Source organism: Cavia porcellus, unplaced genomic scaffold (genome assembly GCF_034190915.1).
Source record: "Cavia porcellus strain 051 isolate PalLab524CR breed Dunkin Hartley unplaced genomic scaffold, mCavPor4.1 scaffold_34, whole genome shotgun sequence".
Lineage (NCBI taxonomy): Eukaryota > Metazoa > Chordata > Mammalia > Rodentia > Caviidae > Cavia > Cavia porcellus.
The window spans coordinates 1,592,314-1,610,403 of NW_026947517.1; the positions used below are offsets into that span (position 1 = coordinate 1,592,314).

The 18,090-nt window shown below is 37.2% G+C and overlaps 1 protein-coding gene across 3 annotated transcripts in view; it reads left to right on the top strand.

The window, feature by feature from the left end:
- LOC134474643 (zinc finger protein 709-like) overlaps positions 1 to 18,090 on the top strand; it is a 163,621-nt gene that overhangs the window by 90,811 nt on the left and 54,720 nt on the right. The window contains exons 3-5 of one of the 3 annotated variants that reach the window (XR_010045508.1): positions 8,892 to 9,018; positions 9,218 to 9,278; positions 10,811 to 10,887. The exons of 1 other annotated variant lie outside the window; for it this stretch is intronic. Coding sequence is in view for 1 of the 2 variants with exons in the window: in XM_063243151.1 (XP_063099221.1) it covers positions 8,985 to 9,018; positions 9,218 to 9,278; positions 10,811 to 11,966 (1,251 nt within the window). In the remaining variant the exon portion in view is untranslated. Of the gene's footprint in view, positions 1 to 8,891; positions 9,019 to 9,217; positions 9,279 to 10,810; positions 12,924 to 18,090 lie in introns of those variants that run through there. One more of the 3 variants, XM_063243151.1, reaches the window with a different exon arrangement.

Below are 18,090 nucleotides of genomic sequence, written 5' to 3' on the forward strand. Positions count from 1 at the left end.
GCTAGCATCTCCTGCATCAGTCTCCCAAGATATATTTCTTATATCTGAATGGAAAGTGATCACTTGTTGACATTGAGGTATAATTTGAAGCTTGCACCTGGTTTCATTGTTTATACGTTTTTTACATACAGCAATTTTCCATGAACATTTGAGTTATTATTTATGTACCATATTTGATGTTATTTATGTTTTGTTCTATGAAACCAAATTCAAATATCAAAATGCTGCTTAAGTATATCAAGAACAAAGGACTCAGTGGCCTATTTGAGATTTGAAGGGATATCATTGGTAGTACATCAAAGTGATTGATGTGATATTTGTCTGGCTCTGTGCTTTATGGATGCTGGTCCTGCAGGCTCTCACTATGAGCTCTGCTTTAGAGACAATACACAGCGACTCTTGCAGTGACTCAGCATAAGAATCAGTGCTCATATTTGGCTGTTACATTAGTGGTGAATTGCAACATAGCATGAAATCGCTGTCTCAAAAAATGTATATACAAAAATTAATCCCCAAGATATGGAATTAAGATTTGAAGAAACCAGTCTCCATTCAGCTGTTTTGTTTGGTTTTATTTGTTTAGTTTAGCTTTGTTTTATTGAGGCAGGTTTTCTCTATGTATATCAGCTAGATTTGAACCCCTCATGGAGTGCAGAATTGCCCTAACCTCAAAGCAGCACTCCTGCCTCAGTGTCTTGAGTGCTGGGATTATAGATATGTGTGTTTTTACCCTAGAAAAAATTGAGGCTTGTAACTTAGCTGTGTTGTAGCTTGGCATAGTAGATGCCATCTTGAACTTTGCATTTAATTAGTACCCTGTATTTCACCCAGAAAAATGGAAAATCACTCAGGGTACAAGTCCCAGGAGAAAAGCAAAACGAGCTGTACCCAAAGAAAAACATTGACCTGCTCAACAGAAGAAGCAGAACACAGTTGTCATCCAAAAAAACTATAAGATTCTAGCTAAATGATTTCCAACATGATCTTTTTGTGATTCTATCTTTTAAAATATCTGTAAATTTCCAGTTCAAAGCCCCTTGTTTAGATCTTGAAATGGTGGTGGGGTTTTTTTATACAAGTGGTCCTGAGACCAGCTAATGAAATTTCACATTTCTCAATTGGTTTGCTTGTCTTCCTATATTGTTGTTCACAAACTCAACTCAAGCTGCGGAAACCTTTACTGACACAAGCAAACACCAGGATTAAATGACAGTGGCACTGAAATGAAAGAATAATAGTGAAAAGGAGAGGAGAAAAAAGACAAATGCCATGTGTTATAATGCACACCTCTTTTCCCTAGCAACAAAGAGGGTGACACAGGAGAATGACCATGTATTCAAAGACGGGCTAACCTACATAGTGAGTGCAAGGCTGGCCAGAACTCCAAAGTGAGTCTATGTCTTTAAATCAAAAAACTAAAATGAAAAAAAAATAAGCAACCAAGTTGACAGAAAGACTATTAAAAAAATAATTATAGAGCTGAGTGAAAGTTGACTTATGCAAAATGGGAATTATTGAATGATGCTGCAGAGGAAAGAAGGCCATGTAGTGGCATCCAGGAGGCAGTGACAAACACAGATTTAGTAATGGCACCTATTGTGCTACAGAACAACAGTGACCTCCTTCCCCCAATACATTTGCAGTTCACTAAATGGAGAACTTATAAAAGCTCATGGAAATGTTAAACTCATGGCAAACAAGCAGCTTGAAATCCAGGCTTTGGAGCATGGCCTTTAGCAGAATTTCATATTTAAATTGAAATAAGAAAAATATAATCCTGCCCTGTTTGATGTCAAATGCACCAAGTTTAATGGCTCACAACATTGAGAAACGAAGCCACAAACCAAAACAAGTTCAAAAATTTTCTTAGAAAAAAAGAAAGAAGAATAGCCCTGAATTTTCTGGAGTGGTCTTCAGTGTTTTGGCCACAGACCTACTGTCAGGGGACAGTTATACAGGAAAGTCCCAATGTGGGTACAGTGTGGGTCTCAGACTACAATCAACCTATAAGCTTATAGCTGCTTAATTAATATTATTCATCAGGGGAACAAGTCAGCCAGAAAAGGTATATGGAAAGAGCCAAGGCATTTTGTGGGAACAATATTTCAGTTGTTCTAGTCATTGACTATGGTAATTGATGCCTATCAGGACTTCCTGGAGGAGGTGTTGGTAACTGCAGTACATTTCAAACTATTGTGTTTCTCTTCAGGAGCATGTAGACATGGTCACTGCATCTTCACCTTCAGTTCTGGCTTTCTTCAGCTGTGCCTGTAGCAGTGATTATTGTGTTTAGTTTTTTGCATTGACTCTTTGAGGTTCCAGTTCCTCTCTGTTTGTATATCAATTTCTCTACATTGACATCCTTTGCTAAAATCACAATACTATTTGAATGAATAAAGTGATGTTTATACATTTAAAAATATTCATTATACAGGCCAGGGATTTAAGCTCAGCAGGCAGAAACATTTGCCTGGAAAGTGCTAGGTTGTAACTTTGATCGCTGGTACCTATAAACAAAAGTAATTTAAACTGTAAGGAAAGAAAATCATTTCATTTGTGAAAATGTAGGTTTACAAAATTTATAACTAAATATGTCAATGGCAAATTAAACATTGTTAATAGTCATATTTAGTATCTAAAGTTGTTGGTTCTGGGGATTGAGTTCAGTGATACAAGGAGCTTCCCAGAGAGCACAAGGTCATGAGTTCAATCTCTCATACAAAAAAAAAAAATTCACAGTTGTCATTGCTGCAGTGCTATGAGCACATTTATTGAAACTGATACTTGTTAATTAATAGGCTTAATGTTTCCTTTGTGGTCTATGAAATACCTGCACATAACATGGCAATTACAGTAAATGATGTAGTGCCCCCTATAGGATTGCTGTTTTCTGAGTTGTTTTTATTTATTGTTTTCCCACATACTTTTAAGTTGAAAATGTTGGCTGATGCTAGCTAGAACAAATGCGATAATCATTTTTTTTCAATTTAGTGATATATTTCCCTATATACATTAAGAACATTTTATTTGCTAAAATTACCCCAAGTCAAATTGATAAACAATTCTTAAAGTTACAGGCAGCTGAGTTAGTTAGAAATACAGGCAACCATACTCTGATAAAGTGGAATGAAATTCCTGAACTTCTATGTCTGGTATGAGTTTGTGTTCTCTAAAGTGCAAGAATGAATTTTAGGAACAACAGAGTTGAAGAGCAGAATATATTTATTGAGAGATAGAAAGTGAAAGTATTTTGCTCTAAATAGGATATTTTGGAACTGGGAGGTGGAACCAGGGCACTTTTACCTTGAAGTCACTTTCCTTTTCCCTATTCAACCTACCTGTGGCCAGAAAAGAATCTCAATGAGTTACTTGCATATCAGCAATGCCACCTTTAATTAAGCACCATCCAAGTCAAAAACTATATGTATGGTGCCCACATATTTCCAGAAGAAAAAGCAAGACCCCCAGTGGTCATGGGGTTCTCCCCATATTCTTAGAACAAAGGCCACTTTGAATTTGTATTCTCTTCTTTACTACACCAAAAATCTTATCAGAAAGCTTCTATCTGAGAAAAACAGGAGGGATTCTGAGCCTGTAGCAAAAGACTCTGTCTTTTCTAGAGACCTTATAGAATAAAATCATGTGATGAGATAGCTTTAAAGTGGGTTAGATTACTGAGATTACTGAGGAGGTAAATTAGCACAGTAGAGAAGCAGAATATAAGAAATGTAAAACTGGCCTTTTATTTAAAGAATGTGGAGAGAAGCCCACAGCCACCAAAGGTTTGACTCCCACCCCCCCCCCCACTGACTAATGGGTTATGGGGTATATGTGACTTTTGACTGGATGTGGTGCTTGGAGGGGACATTGATGTCATGCAAGGAGCTGATGGGAATTTTCTTTCGGCCCCTGGAAAGAAAGAGGAAGTTGTATTCAAGGAGAAAAGAGGAACTTCCCATATGAGTAAGCATCCCTGATTTCACCTTCTTCCACCTTGAACTACAACCATGAGGTCCTGTAATTGTTTGAAGGGCAAAGCTCTTTCAAGTACATCCTTTGGTTTGAATGAAGAAATCAAAACAAAGAATTTTTGCTATCTGTTTTCCTCCATGGCTGTTGGTAACCCATTCATAAGAAATATTTTGAGTCAATTCCTTAATGCATTGTCAATACCATAACGAAAATTACAGATCAGTTCAGTTTCAGAAAAAGAAGCAGCACTTAAAGGCAGGGATAAAAGCCTTCAATGTGTGATACAAACTACTGGATTTCTCTGACTTCAAGAAAGAGAAAAGTATATACTGATATTGATATACTGGAATGAATATCCCGGTCTACTATGTCTGATATTAGGTTTTTGTCCTGTAAAGTCCAAGAATGAATTTTAGGAACAACAGAGATTAAGAGAAGAGTATACTTATTGAGAGAAAAAAAGCTGCCTGAGAGAGAGAAGGTATCCTGAGCAGGTTGCCAAACACTGCCCATTCTAGGGACCTTTATAGAGTAAAATCATGTGGTGAAGTCAGTTTAAGGTGGGGAAAACTAGGAACTCACAATTCAGATGGGCATAAGATGGGACAGAGTTATGGTAGCCAATAAGATTATAAGTTCAGGTAAAGTTGATTAAATTGGTAACAAAGGGGGAAGGGAGTCACATAGAAAGCAGGCATTCTTAGACAGCTGTGTCTCTTCCCTTAGGGGTTTGGGAGGGTGACTCCTGAGTTCCTCAGGATGATAGGTACTATTTAGAATGTCAGTCTTTAGGATAAGGATACATTTCTTTGAATGGTGACTCCTGACTTCCTCAGAGTGCTAGGGAACTATTTAGAATATCAATCTTTAGGATATGGATGAATTTGCTTATCATTTGTCTTGAGCCTTGGCCCATAGCATGAGGTGTCAGTCTTCCCCATAGTTGCAAGGTATCCGGTCTCCTGCATGGGCTCCTTGGGGGATCTAGTCCTGTCTCATGCCAATAGTATTTAAATAACTCAGGTCCCTGTAACAGTACTGTTTGGAAAATTGATTACAGATGTCTTGTGCTCTGGGTGAATGATCTGGGGATGACAGTGTGCAATGTATATACCATTGTTGCCCCCTGATTGACATGTTTTGATTTTAATTTTAGTTGATGTGTTCTTTTTTCCTTGAAATAAAATGGATTTACAAATTAAAAGCCTGAGGTAAAGCTCTTCAGTACAAACACTCCTCTGTCGAGCTGAGTTCACCACTGTAGAAGAATGACAGCTGGAGAAGTCTTTCCACTACAGTCTATCTTTTAGGATCCACTCTTGCAGTGAGGGGTTCATTTCTCTGTTTATTCTTGACTCAGAAGGAGGGCAGTAGAGCAGGAGTCAGTCAGTGATGAAGGGGCAGGCTATATGAACTGTCCAATTTTCAGGCCATTGATGGCTGTGACTTTTGTTTCTTCTAGTGTCTCAGCATGATTTACCTTTTCTGAGTACAATACTGGTAGCAAAACACTTGCTGGATCCCATTTAGTACTTTTGATGTCCTGTGGCCTGATTAGCAAAGAACCTGAGAGATCCTGGATCCATGGAATAGTGAGGTTGTGGATAGGAGCCCAGAAATAGGATGGATTGGGTAAAACCAGTTACAAGTGTTTAGGAGTAGTTCCGGTGTCTGGAGCCTCAGGTATTTAGTTAGCTTAAGCTCCTGAGGTCCTCCAGTTTTGGCCATGGGTTATTCACTATCCCTTTTGCTATTGCTGTTGGCAAGGGTAATTTGGGGTCCCCAGAACCCTGGCTTCACTATGAAAGCAGCAGACTCAAGTATCATCTTTGAAATTCACTGCTAGCCTGGTAAGTCCACCATCTTAGGCATTAGGAGGAGCTTTGGAAGACCCTGACTATGATGCTTTTGTAGCTTGTAGGGCAGTAATGAGCTAGGTCTATGCTCTATTTCCTCAGATTAGCAGATCTGGAGTGTCCAGAGTTTATTAATGTATGTAATGCAGGGCCTCATAGCCACAATGGCTCAACTTAAACTTGGGCTTATTTGTATTTATAGTGATCTCCTAAATTTATAATATGTTCTCCTATTTCCATCCTCATGAAAGGTAGTGACAAAGGTCCTGAGAATTCAGAGGTGTAGTAGTGTGCCTCAGTGGAGAAAGGCTTCCCAAACAACTGGTGAACTCCTGTGTATTATACAGAACATTGCATAATAATTTCTGAACATACTTAGTTATTTAGGTGTCACCCCTGCTCACAGACTAGGTTTGTGAGAACAGCCATAGAGTTTTGAAGTCTGAGAAAAATGAAGCAAATATGAACGTGTTATCAAGCACAGGGTAAAAATTTGTGAAGGACAAATTCCAGAAAGGGCTACCTGTTAAATTCTCATGGAAAAATGCCAAAATTTAGGCATTTGCATGGACATATACACGTGATATCCTTCTGAATGGAAAGGAATAGGGGTGTCATCTCTGAATTAAGAGCTGATTTAGAAGCTTGGTTGTTAATAGTTTAAATATGGAAATTCTCTACAATGGACATATCTAAGTGGTGTAAATGAGAAGCCCTAAATAGAAATTTTGCAGCGATATCAATAGTTAGGCATGAAGTGTTTTCTGTTTGGATGAATCAGAGGAGTGTGGAAAAGATGTGGAAGTGACTGACAGGATGCAGGCAGCAAATAGCAGAACATACAACAGAGAGGGTCTTCACTGAAAGTTAGGTAGTTCTTAGAGTAAGTATGAAGTAAAGTTGGGTTCTGATTGCTTCCTTGAGGTGATCAACACCAGCTCTGGCAAAAATCGGTATTCCGCATCCCTGTCAATCCATGATTTTTTTTGTTCCATTGCAATTTAGATCTAATTTTGATTATCTCTAATTATGCCCCAGTGTCATGAAGGTGAAATTTTCAATTTTTTTGTACAAAGGATCGAATGCATGACCTATGCTTTCCAGACAGGCATTCATGCCACTGAGCTAAATACACCGCTATGAAAATATTTTCTGTGTAGTATGCAAGATATCCACATTGTTTCTCAGAAAGTGTTGAATATTGTTGGAATTTTTCTCTATTTTATGGCTATAATTTTTAAAAAACAAACCCAAGGTGTCTTATGCATTCTCTTTTTAAGTTTCACTTTGTCTGTTTGGTTTCTCAATCAGGGTTTGTCTATTTTAGATGGCTGTGTAACTTAGGATAGCCCCAAATTCAAGGAAGAAATCCTTCACCAGCATCCCAAGATACATTTCTTATATTTGAATTGAAAGTGATCACTTGGTGACAGTGAGGTATAATTTACAGCTTGGGCCTGGTTTCATTGTATATACATATTTTTAAAATACAGCTGTTTTCCACTAACACTTGAGTTATTATTTATATACTATATTTTATGTTATTTATGTTTTGTTCTATGAATCCAAATTAATGTTTCAAAATGCTGCTTAAGTATATTAAGAACAAAGTACTCATTGGCCTAAATGAGTTTTGAAGTGACATCATTTGTACTCTATCAAAGTGATTGATGAGATTTTTTATTTAATTTTGAAATTGGTAAAATACAACAGAACAAGGCAGCATAAGGCCAACTAAGTTCATACAGTGAAATTGGTACACAACTTCACAACAGGTTACTGGGATAACAGTAATAGGTATCACAGTATATTTTGTTATCTTTGTAATAGTTGTTCTTTAATCACATATATCAAAATGAGATGAAATACAGAACAATATAGAACTCATCAAAACAGAATATTGAATTGAGCAGTACCATTAATCAGAATAGAGTGAAACAATAATAAAAACATTTCCCTTCAAAGAGATAGTAGAAGGAAGTCCCCCTTACTTGCTATGATCTACTTCCCAGGAAACGCTCAGATTTCTGGTTCCCATTTGCTAATGGGGGGGGGGTGACAGGAGAAGAGGGGTAGGGAAGTGGGATGTTTGATTCTAGGCTGTGAATCAGTAGGTTCACTATTGCTTAGTAGGGAGACAGGCTGCTTGTTTGGATTCACAGCTTCCTAAGTTCCAACATAGCACGGATCTCAGGAGCTGCTGCCGGTTCTCCCCCTGGAAGGGCCGCAGTCTGCCAGACTGCCACTGCTTACCAGGGAGAAGTGGTGCTTAATTGGCCTCATAGTGTTCTAAATTCCAGCATGGCATGGATCACAGGAGCTGCTGCTGGTTTGCCCCTGGAAGGGCTGCAGTCTGCCAAACCACCACTGCTGACCAGGGAGGGGAGGTGCTTACCTAGCTTCCCAGTCAATTGATGAGATATTTATATGCCTCTGTGCTTTGCGGTTGCTGGTGCTGTAGGCTTCTCACTGTGAGCTCTGTTTTAGAGGCAGTGCACAGGGAGTCTTGCCATGATGTGTCACAAGAATCAGTGCTCTTATTTGGCTGTTACATTAGCAGTGAGTTGCAATCTAGCATCAAATTTGCTGTCTTCAAAAATGTGTATAGATACAAAATTAATGACCAAGACATGGATTTAAATTTGAACAAATCAGTCTTCATTGAGCTATTTTGTTTGGCTTTATTTGTTTAGTTTTTTTTTTTTTTTTTTTTTTTTGTCTTTTTCATTTTTATCGGTACCAGGGATCGAACTCACGACTGCCTGCTTGCAAGGCAGGCGCTTATGCCGCTGAGCTAAATCCCCAGCCCCCTATTTGTTTAGTTTTGTTTTGTTTTATTGAGACAAGCTTTTCGTATGTATATCAGCTGGATTTGAACACCCTATGGAGCCTAGAATTGCCCTGACCTCACTGATACCTTCCTGTCTCCACCTTTTGAGTGCTGCGATTATAAATATGTGCCACCACACTTTGCTTTTGATTCAGATTTCTAGGAGAGAATTTAAGATACCCCAAACCTGGGGTCTCAACCTTTCTTTGAGAAGTATGTGTATGATCCTTTAGGAGGCGGTGACCTTTGAGGATGTGGTTGTGAACTTCAGCAATGATGAGTGGACTTTGCTGAGTCCATCCCAAAAGAACCTCTACAGAAATGTGATGGGTGAAATCTTTAGGAACATGGCTGCAATAGGTAAGGATGAATACTTTTTGGCACTCATGCTGTCAGAATATTGTTTGTTGCTCATTAGTGCTGTTTCGTTAAAAACAATATGAAAATATTTTTAAAAATAGCTCAGACCTGGACACATTATATCGTAAATCTAAACAAAATCTATTAATTTGTATGTATTACTCAACTGAGTCCTGGTATTTCTATGTCTACAATTCAGGAGGACTTGGGGATATCCAGGAAGCTGAAAAAGAAGGCAAAATTTACTGGAGATACTTAAGGTAATTGACACTCACAAGGAGAGGAATGTTCCTGTGTAATTAGTGACTCAGCAGAAAAATGACCACCAGAGAAATGAGGCACCATTCAATTTAATGTCAGTAATATTCTCCAAAGATGTATAAGCTAGTGTATATACGAGGGAATTAAATCATGAAAATGTATGACATTGCATATAGATGTGTACGAAAGGCATACACTTTGAGTTATGACATTCTGCCTTCAGTTTTTCTATCCATATATACATGTGAATACAACACACTCATTATGTAACAATTGCTAAGATTGCAATAGAATTTGAAATAAAACTGAGTACTCATGTTTCCAAGCCATGCTCTAGACAATCAGCAATTCTGATTAATACTCTTAGTAGGCTGGTGGAATGTTAGTACACTCATTTTGAATATCTGTATGCAGGTTTCTCTAGAAATTGATCCCCTCATACTTGTCCTGGATATTTTTAAAATCTCAAAATCCACATAAAATACTGATACATGCTTACTCATATACAAAGCAGATCAAGTTATAACAGATCAGGCCTTGAAGCATATCTATCTATCACTGGATTTGTGGAGAAGGAAAATGTTAATAGACTCTCTGTGATTGTGCATTCTTGTAAACCCAGCACACTAGGAATCAGATTTTGCAGAATGGCAAATTCAAGTTCAAACTTCCCAGCTTAATGATCAGTGAAAATCTCTTAAAATAGATTTTTAAAAAGCTATAGATTTATGCTAATACCTGTTGTTCATTGCCAGCCCAGAAAAGAAAAATATGTGTTATATAATGTCAAAAAATATATAATATAATGTCATTTGCCATATGAATTAGATGGGTCTTTCACCCATCAATTCAGTGAAATAGCTCAGCTATAAAACTTAAAAGGTCACTGGGTTTCTTTTAGATGAGAAACCAAAATACAAAATGTGGAATGAAATGAAACAGAGTTGACAGAGAAAAGTAAGACTGACCATATCGAAAAGGGAACAACAGGTTAAGGACAGAAGGGAGATTGTGATGGCAAAACATATGAAAATAATCTGCGTGTGATACATGTATGTACCCATGCCCAAAATGAAGCTAAAGATTCTGCATTTCAAAGTACCAATTTTTAAGATTTCCAAATGTGTACCAGTCTTTTGGGAATGGTTGTTTTCAACATATCTTACAAGGCCATTCTGTTGCTTCATGGTCAGAATTTCTTAGCAGGCATTAAAAACAGAACTTGATATTAATGCAGTCATTAAATGGAGACCCATTTCACTGTGAATTTTTCTTATTTTAAATTTAATATAAGGAAAGATTAAATAAGACAAAATAAGTAGAAATAATACTGCTTTCAAAGTGAAAATAAGCAGTAAGAAATCGCAAGATGATGATTACATATCCTGCTCGTAGAAATAGTTATGAAATACAAAAGTGAAACATATGAAGTGGGGATTCAAACAGTGAGACTGCAAATAGTTTTGTTCAACTCTCCAAGAAAAGCTTAGTAATATGGTTATAAATCCTATATGTGATTTTTTCTTTACAGAAATTACAAGCTAGGGAAATCCTATGGACATACATCTTGGAATCAGTGTAAAGAAGTATTCCTTTGTATTGCAGAAGGTAATGTGAATGTGAAAGTAACAGAAACACACCACAATGTTCAGATCCATGAAAAATATTGCAGTGGAGGGAAACCCTATGTATGCAAGCAATGTGGGAAAGGTTTTACCACAAATGGAATTTGTAAGAAACATGAAAGAATTCACAGAGGAGAGAGACCCTACATATGTAAGGAGTGTGGGAAAGCTTTTACAACACGTACATATTGTCAAGTACATGAAAGTCTTCACTCCAGAGAAAAACGTTATAAATATAAGCACTGTGAGAAAGCTTTCAGCACATGTACTTATTGTGTAATCCATGAAAAACTTCACACTGGGCAGAAATCGCATATATGTAAGAAATGTGTGAAAGCTTTTAGCAGTAAAATTCATTTTCAAATACATGAAAATGTTCACACTGCAGAGAAACCCTATGTGTGTAAGCAATGTGGAAAAGGTTTCACCCAACTTGGACATTGTAAGGAACATGAAAGAATTCACACTGGAGAGAAACCATATATATGTCAGCAATGTGGAAAAAGATTCACCAGATCTGAACATTGTAAGCAACATGAAAGAATTCACACTGGAGAGAAACCATATGTATGTAAGCAATGTGGGAAAGCTTTTAACACACATGCAAGTTATAAGGTTCATGAAAGAATTCACACTGGAGAGAAACCCTATGTATGTAAGCAATGTGGGAAAGCTTTTAGAACACAGGGAGAATGTAAGAATCATGAAAGAATTCACACTGGAGAGAAACCATATGTATGTAAGCAATGTGGGAAAGCTTTTACCAGACCTGGACATTGTAAGGAACATGAAAGTATTCACACTGGAGAGAAACCATATGTATGTAAGCAATGTGGGAAAGCTTTTACCAGACCTGGACATTGTAAGGAACATGAAAGAATTCACACTGGAGAGAAACCATATGTATGTAAGCAATGTGGGAAAGCTTTTAACACAAGTGCAAATTGTAAGGTTCATGAAAGCATTCACACTGGAGAGAAACCATATGTATGTAAGCAATATGGGAAAGCTTTTAAAACACAGGGAGATTGTAAGAAACATGAAAGTTCACATTCAATATAAAACCAGTGTATATAGGCATCATGAGAATGGTTTCAGCACATGTACATATTGCATAATGCATGAAAATTTTCACACTGGGCAGAAAACTTACATATGTAAGGAATGTGGGAAAGGTTTCAGGAGAAATGCTCATTGTCCAATACATTATAAAATTTACATGATTGAAAAACCCTGTGTATGTGAAGAATGTGAGAAAGCTTTCACCACACATTGATTTTGTAAAATACATCAATGACTTCACACTGGTGAGAAAGCCTATGTACATAACAATGTGACAAAGCTTTTACTGCATATAGTCATTGCAAAACACATGAAAGAATTCACACTGGGAAGAACCACTGGCTATGTAAGCAAGTGGAGACATTTTCAGCAGCCAGATTGTAAGTGAAATACATGAAAAAACTCACACAAGAGATAATTCCTATGTGTTATGGGAATACTCTCAGCATACTTGATCATTGTTACATATCTGAAAGAGCTCACTGGGCAGAGATGCTATGGGATTAACAATGTGAGAAATATGGTAATCCATGTTTCTTGTTAAATACTTAGAAAAAGCATCACTGTTCAGACAGTTTACTTTAAAAATCCCAAGGAGACCTGAAGAAATAATCAATACAGAAGTTTGATGTCAATATTTCTTCACAAATATTCCAGAAATGACAAATCTGAGGTGGATCTCTACTCAATTGCATATGTTTTTTGATTTTCAGTTAATCACTGTACCTCTCTAGATTTTTTAAAGTGTTTTTGTGCTTCAACATGGCATCTTGTAATTAAACATGCTAAACTGAAATGGGCTTTTTCACTTTCAAGTATGGATAGTGCCTATGTACTTAATATTTTGTCTTTAAAACTTAAATTTTATATTTTTTGGTGAATTGTAATGTTGTTTATTTAAAGAGAAAAAATGTAGAAATAATACAGAATTTCAGAAAAATAAACAATAAGAAATCACTAGTTGACTAGTATCATATTGTCATCTTAGAAGTAGTTGTTCAAGTTACAAATTTAAAGCATACAAAGTGATATTCAAATAATGACACTATCAACAGTTCACCTCAATGATCCACCAAAAAGTTTTTAATATGCCTATCTGTCCTACACAATTTTTTTTCTTAAAGAGGGTAAGATTAAACATGGCGAAACAGAGCAGAACAGTTCATAAGGAAACAAGTTAAGGAAACACAGATTTCAAAGCAAGTCCACTGGAATTGTTCACTGTCTATCTTACTGTCTCTATTTTTCTTCCAAATAGTTGTTCCCATCCTCACACACAATGAATATATACTGAATATTATAGAACTAATCAAATAATTACAGGATGATGCAGGCTTTTTCAATATTCAAGACTGATTTTGGGGAAGTCGATATTGACTACCATAATGTCTCTCATTCTCTTCATAGTAGCTGTCTTTATCTTTATGTATGCTGAAATGGAACACAAGAGACTAGACTAATATCACTCTGAACAGTGAATAATAGTATCCTGAGAAGGAGAAAGCTGAGGAATTGCCTAATAAAAGAAGGCAGAGGACATTGTTAAAAGTGTATCAGGACTTAAAAGCTAAAGAAGTCTTGTTGTTCTGTTTAGTTTAATTATATTTTGTTCTGGTCTGTCTACTCATATTAGATTTGAGGGCACAGAGAGATAACCCAAAAATATCAGGTTATACCATGGTAATTATCCTTAATTTCCTATTAACTAAAACTGAATACCTATATTACTTACATTGTCTTCTATGACTGATCTTCTTTGAAGCTGGATTGTTTCAATGTTATTTGGCCTTGAGTGATTTTATTCACATTTGGTATGCTTGTTGGTATCAAGTTCAAGAGCAGAGGCAACTACTCTGAAGATGGAAAGATGTAAAAGATATCCATTGGTGTGCTGGGGATTTAGCTCAGTGGCTTAAGCACCTGCCTGGCAAGGGTGAGGTCATGAGTTTGATTTCCAGAGCCAAAAAAATAAATGAATAAAAGATATCCATTCCAGGTTTGATTATTTTTTAATTAAAGAGAAAAAAGAAAGTAAATAAAAAACAAAGCAATAAAAGGGTACAAGTAATACAGAATTTCAAGAAAAAATACAGTAAGAAATCACTAGTCAATAGGTTACATATTGTCATCTTAGAAACAGTTGTCCAAATTATAAAATTAAAGCATATAAAGTGGACATTCATACAGTGAGGTTGCAGAAAGTTCTGTTCAGTGATCCAACAAAAGCTCAGTAATATGGTTTTCCATCCTACACACTCAAGCATGCAGTTATATCCCTTAGACCACCTTCTTTTCCTCTCTTTTTTTACAATAACAATTACACATTTTGAGTTTTTTTACTCCCACAGTTCTTATTACATTTTTTGAAGAGAATAAATCCTAACATGATTAAATAAAACAGTCAGTTAGAACAGAAGGATGGGCATAGTACATGATGCAAAAATAGAATATCAGATGATCAAAAATGGTTACCATTGTGCCTCTTGCTATTTTTAAAAAGAGTTCCTATATCATCAGGTATAATAGAATTGATCAAAACAGTACAGAACAAGACCAATAAAACCTACACTGGAGACCTTGCAATATTTCAAAAAAGATCATAGTCAAACTATAATGGGCATCATAATAAATCTTATTGCCTTCAAAGTGGTTGCCTATACCCTCAAACTTGATACTATCAAACAAAATAGAATATAGTAAAATCAGAACAAGATGTGGAGAGCAATACTGGGGTTCAAATCAGGTTAATAGGAAAACAAATAATTACTATAATATATCCCGCTATTTTTAAATTTAGTTTTCCCTTAATTGAAAAAAATAAAATAGTTTAATTTAAAAAAAAGGTTGGAGATTGAGATAAAAGAGGACATTGTAATAGAACAACAGTGGTCAGAATGGAACAATTTAAGCATAATTGTGTTTCACTCCCAGAAAATCTAACATAATAGTAACCATCAAAGTGCCTCATTCCTTGAATTATTTGAGTATAACTTTGTATACGATAGCATCAAGCATATCAAGACAGTGTGAAGCCATTCAACAGAATGAAAGAATTACAGGGTATTTAGACTCAGTTAACAGAAAACGAACAATGGTTTCTATAATATCTCCTTGCCTATAAAAATTTTTCTTTATACTATCACATATAGTAAAATATAGTAAGATACAACATGTTAAAACCAGTGGAAACAGATAGTTTGTGAGAGAGGGACCATTCTTACACCACTGAGATTGAGCCCAGTATTGATCATGTTGGTTAATTTTGAATATGCTGGTGAGTTAATGTTGCAAACATTTAGCTGAACAATTTTGTGTATGTTTGGTAGGAATATTAGCCAGCAGAGTGTTTTCATTTATGTTATTTTTAACACATTATTGTCTGGCTTCATTCTCAGGATAACATTAACTTTGTCACTTAAAAGAAGTTGGTGGTGGGTTTTCCTTCAACTTGATTGAAGAATTGAAAAACAATCAGTATTCTTTATTATATACTGGATAAAATTCACCAGTGCACTTTTTGTATGCCAGCTTTGTTGTTGTTATTAAGCAGCTGTGATTTTTACCCATTGCCTGTACTCCTTATTGCTCTGTTAATCAGACTATTTCCTTCTGATGCATGTGGTTCGGGGACAGCAATGGACACCACATATCCATTAAAGGTCACATCTTATTTTATTTACGGATGCTACCATTTACTTTTCTATCATCAAACTATCTCTATAATATATAATTTTGTAAGTAACTCCTTTCAGTTACTCAGATTTAATGCACATTCTTGCAGGGTGTGGTTACTGCTGGTAGAACCTGGGCCTGGTGAGGGCCTGGTCTCTTATTTAAGGCTCATACCGTGACCTGCCTTCAGTGTCCCCATCTCCTGACCTGCTCCCTGTAAACACCTGTCCTTCTCCATAGCTACGGTGAATCCACATAAGGCAGTTCAGATCTGCACCTGGGTGGAAAACATTCAGTCAGGTTGGGCTCTGTAACAGACTGACCTCATACAGAGCTCCCCTGAGTTAGACAGGGAGCTTCAGGCATGTAGGGAGGAGCTCTGAAACCATTCCCGCTCTCTCCTGTCCAGTATGGAGTGTGTGATGCCTCCCTTAGAACTCACTGATGAATGAGGCAGCCTGGACTGGGCCTTTTTTAGCTATGGTTCCTGCTAGGTGCTATGGTGTCCTGCTCCTCTGCCTCGACCATCTCTCTGACTTCAGATCTCCACAGAGATTTGAGCAGACTCAGTCTTCCTCTACCAGGCTCTAACTCTATGCTGAGGATTCAGGTGAAATATCTGCTACCCTCAAATTCATCTTATATACATTTAACCTGGAAATTCCACTTCTAAGGGTCATTATAAAAATGAAATTGATAGACACCATATTCTCTTCTTAATCAGTTAAGGTGTGGACAGTTAGAAACCATGAATGTTCGACAGCACAGCTGCTGAGTTAATTATAAATTACAGACACTGAAAAATGCTGAAAGAAGGCCATATCCCTGATCTTTCCTGAGATGGAAGAGAGCTTGTGTCCTGACACTCTCTCCACCCAGCAGTGAAGAGACAAAGACCAGCACAGCAGTTGAGGACAGGAGAGAGGAGCTGGTCAATGGCAGACCTCTCATCCTGGGAGGGATGCCTTTGTGGTTTTTCCATTTTATTTTCCACTGCATTATTTATAGTGCTCCATTCAATATTACTTCTCATCTGTTCAATTCACTTAAGAATAAATAGTTGGTATCTTCTTTAATAGGTGAGTAGAAATGGATGACTTAATACTCTTTTATATGTAATGTAGGATATGCATATAGAAGAACATTCAAGCTTCACTTTATAGACATATAAAACAAGGAGTCTTTTTATTCAGAAAGGCAACACATCATTCATGACTAACTTCTAAACCCCCAACACATGAAGCCATGCGGATCCTGCTCTGGTGGGTGTCCTGCCCTCCCTACCTGAGAAGTCATTGTGTTCATCTCTGTCTGGTAGAGGACAACCAGAATCTTCTTCAGAGTCTCTTTTTCCAGCAAGGAGGTCTTGAGTCTTCCTGTCCTCAGGCCAAGCAGGGAGTGTGCAACATGCAGAGGAGCCCAGCACCTCCTGCCTTACACCCATTTCCACCACTGCATCCATGCTGCAGCCCTGCAGGCCCAATAAGGCAGAGCCACCAGGGTGCAGGAAAGACTCTGCCACCTCAGCCCCAGGGGCCTCAACTCCTGGGTCCTGGCCTCAGCCCCCACCAGGCTCCAAGCTCTGCCTTGGATTGGACATTCATAGCGGGCCAGACACACCATCAGTGCCTTGGGGCAAAGTCCATTTTCCACAGTGACAATTCCATTCTTCAAATTTTGATCCTTTCCTTTCTAAATGAGGCTGAGGCTTTGGAGACAAAACCCCACACATTGTCATTACTTTTTGTTTTTCTTTCTTTTCCTTCTTCTTTTTCCTCCTCCTCCTTCTTCTTCCTCTTCCTGTTTGTCTTCATCTTTGTGTTCTTCATGGTTTCTTTGATGCTTTAAATACATATTTAGAGGTGTATTTTGCCAAAAAACTTTCCTTGTCTTCTCACACCCCAGTTAAAGGAAATTTTTAAAGCTTTCTGCTGCAGTTCACACCCTATGTGTTTGAACACTCAGAATCCATTTTCAGGGATGTGTGCCTGCATGTATCAGGTTTAGGAGACTCAGCATTTTGTGTGCTTATTGGCCATGTCTGGTGATTCCCTTTGAGTTAGAAGAATTTGTCATTTCCCTCACAAAATGGAATCATGAGACCTCTTTCATACTTGTAATAAAAACCATCTATCTGACTATTTGTTGTAAAGAAAGGTTTCCTGTTGTGATTTTTGCATTATTGTTATTTTTCAAATGCAATGAATCAGTCATTTGTAGCTCCCTTTGTATCACTGAAATCATGGAAAACATTTTCCGACATGAAAAGATGAGTACATACACAATGATTTCTACATTTTCCCTATAGACTTTGTCTATCTGTGGTTTTCTCTTCTGTCAAACAGCAATAGCATCCAGTCTCCTCCAGGAATGTTTGGCCAAACAGAATCTGATGCACTGATATGAAAAACACAGGGTAGTAAATCACAGTGAGCGAAAAGTCAGTGGTGGG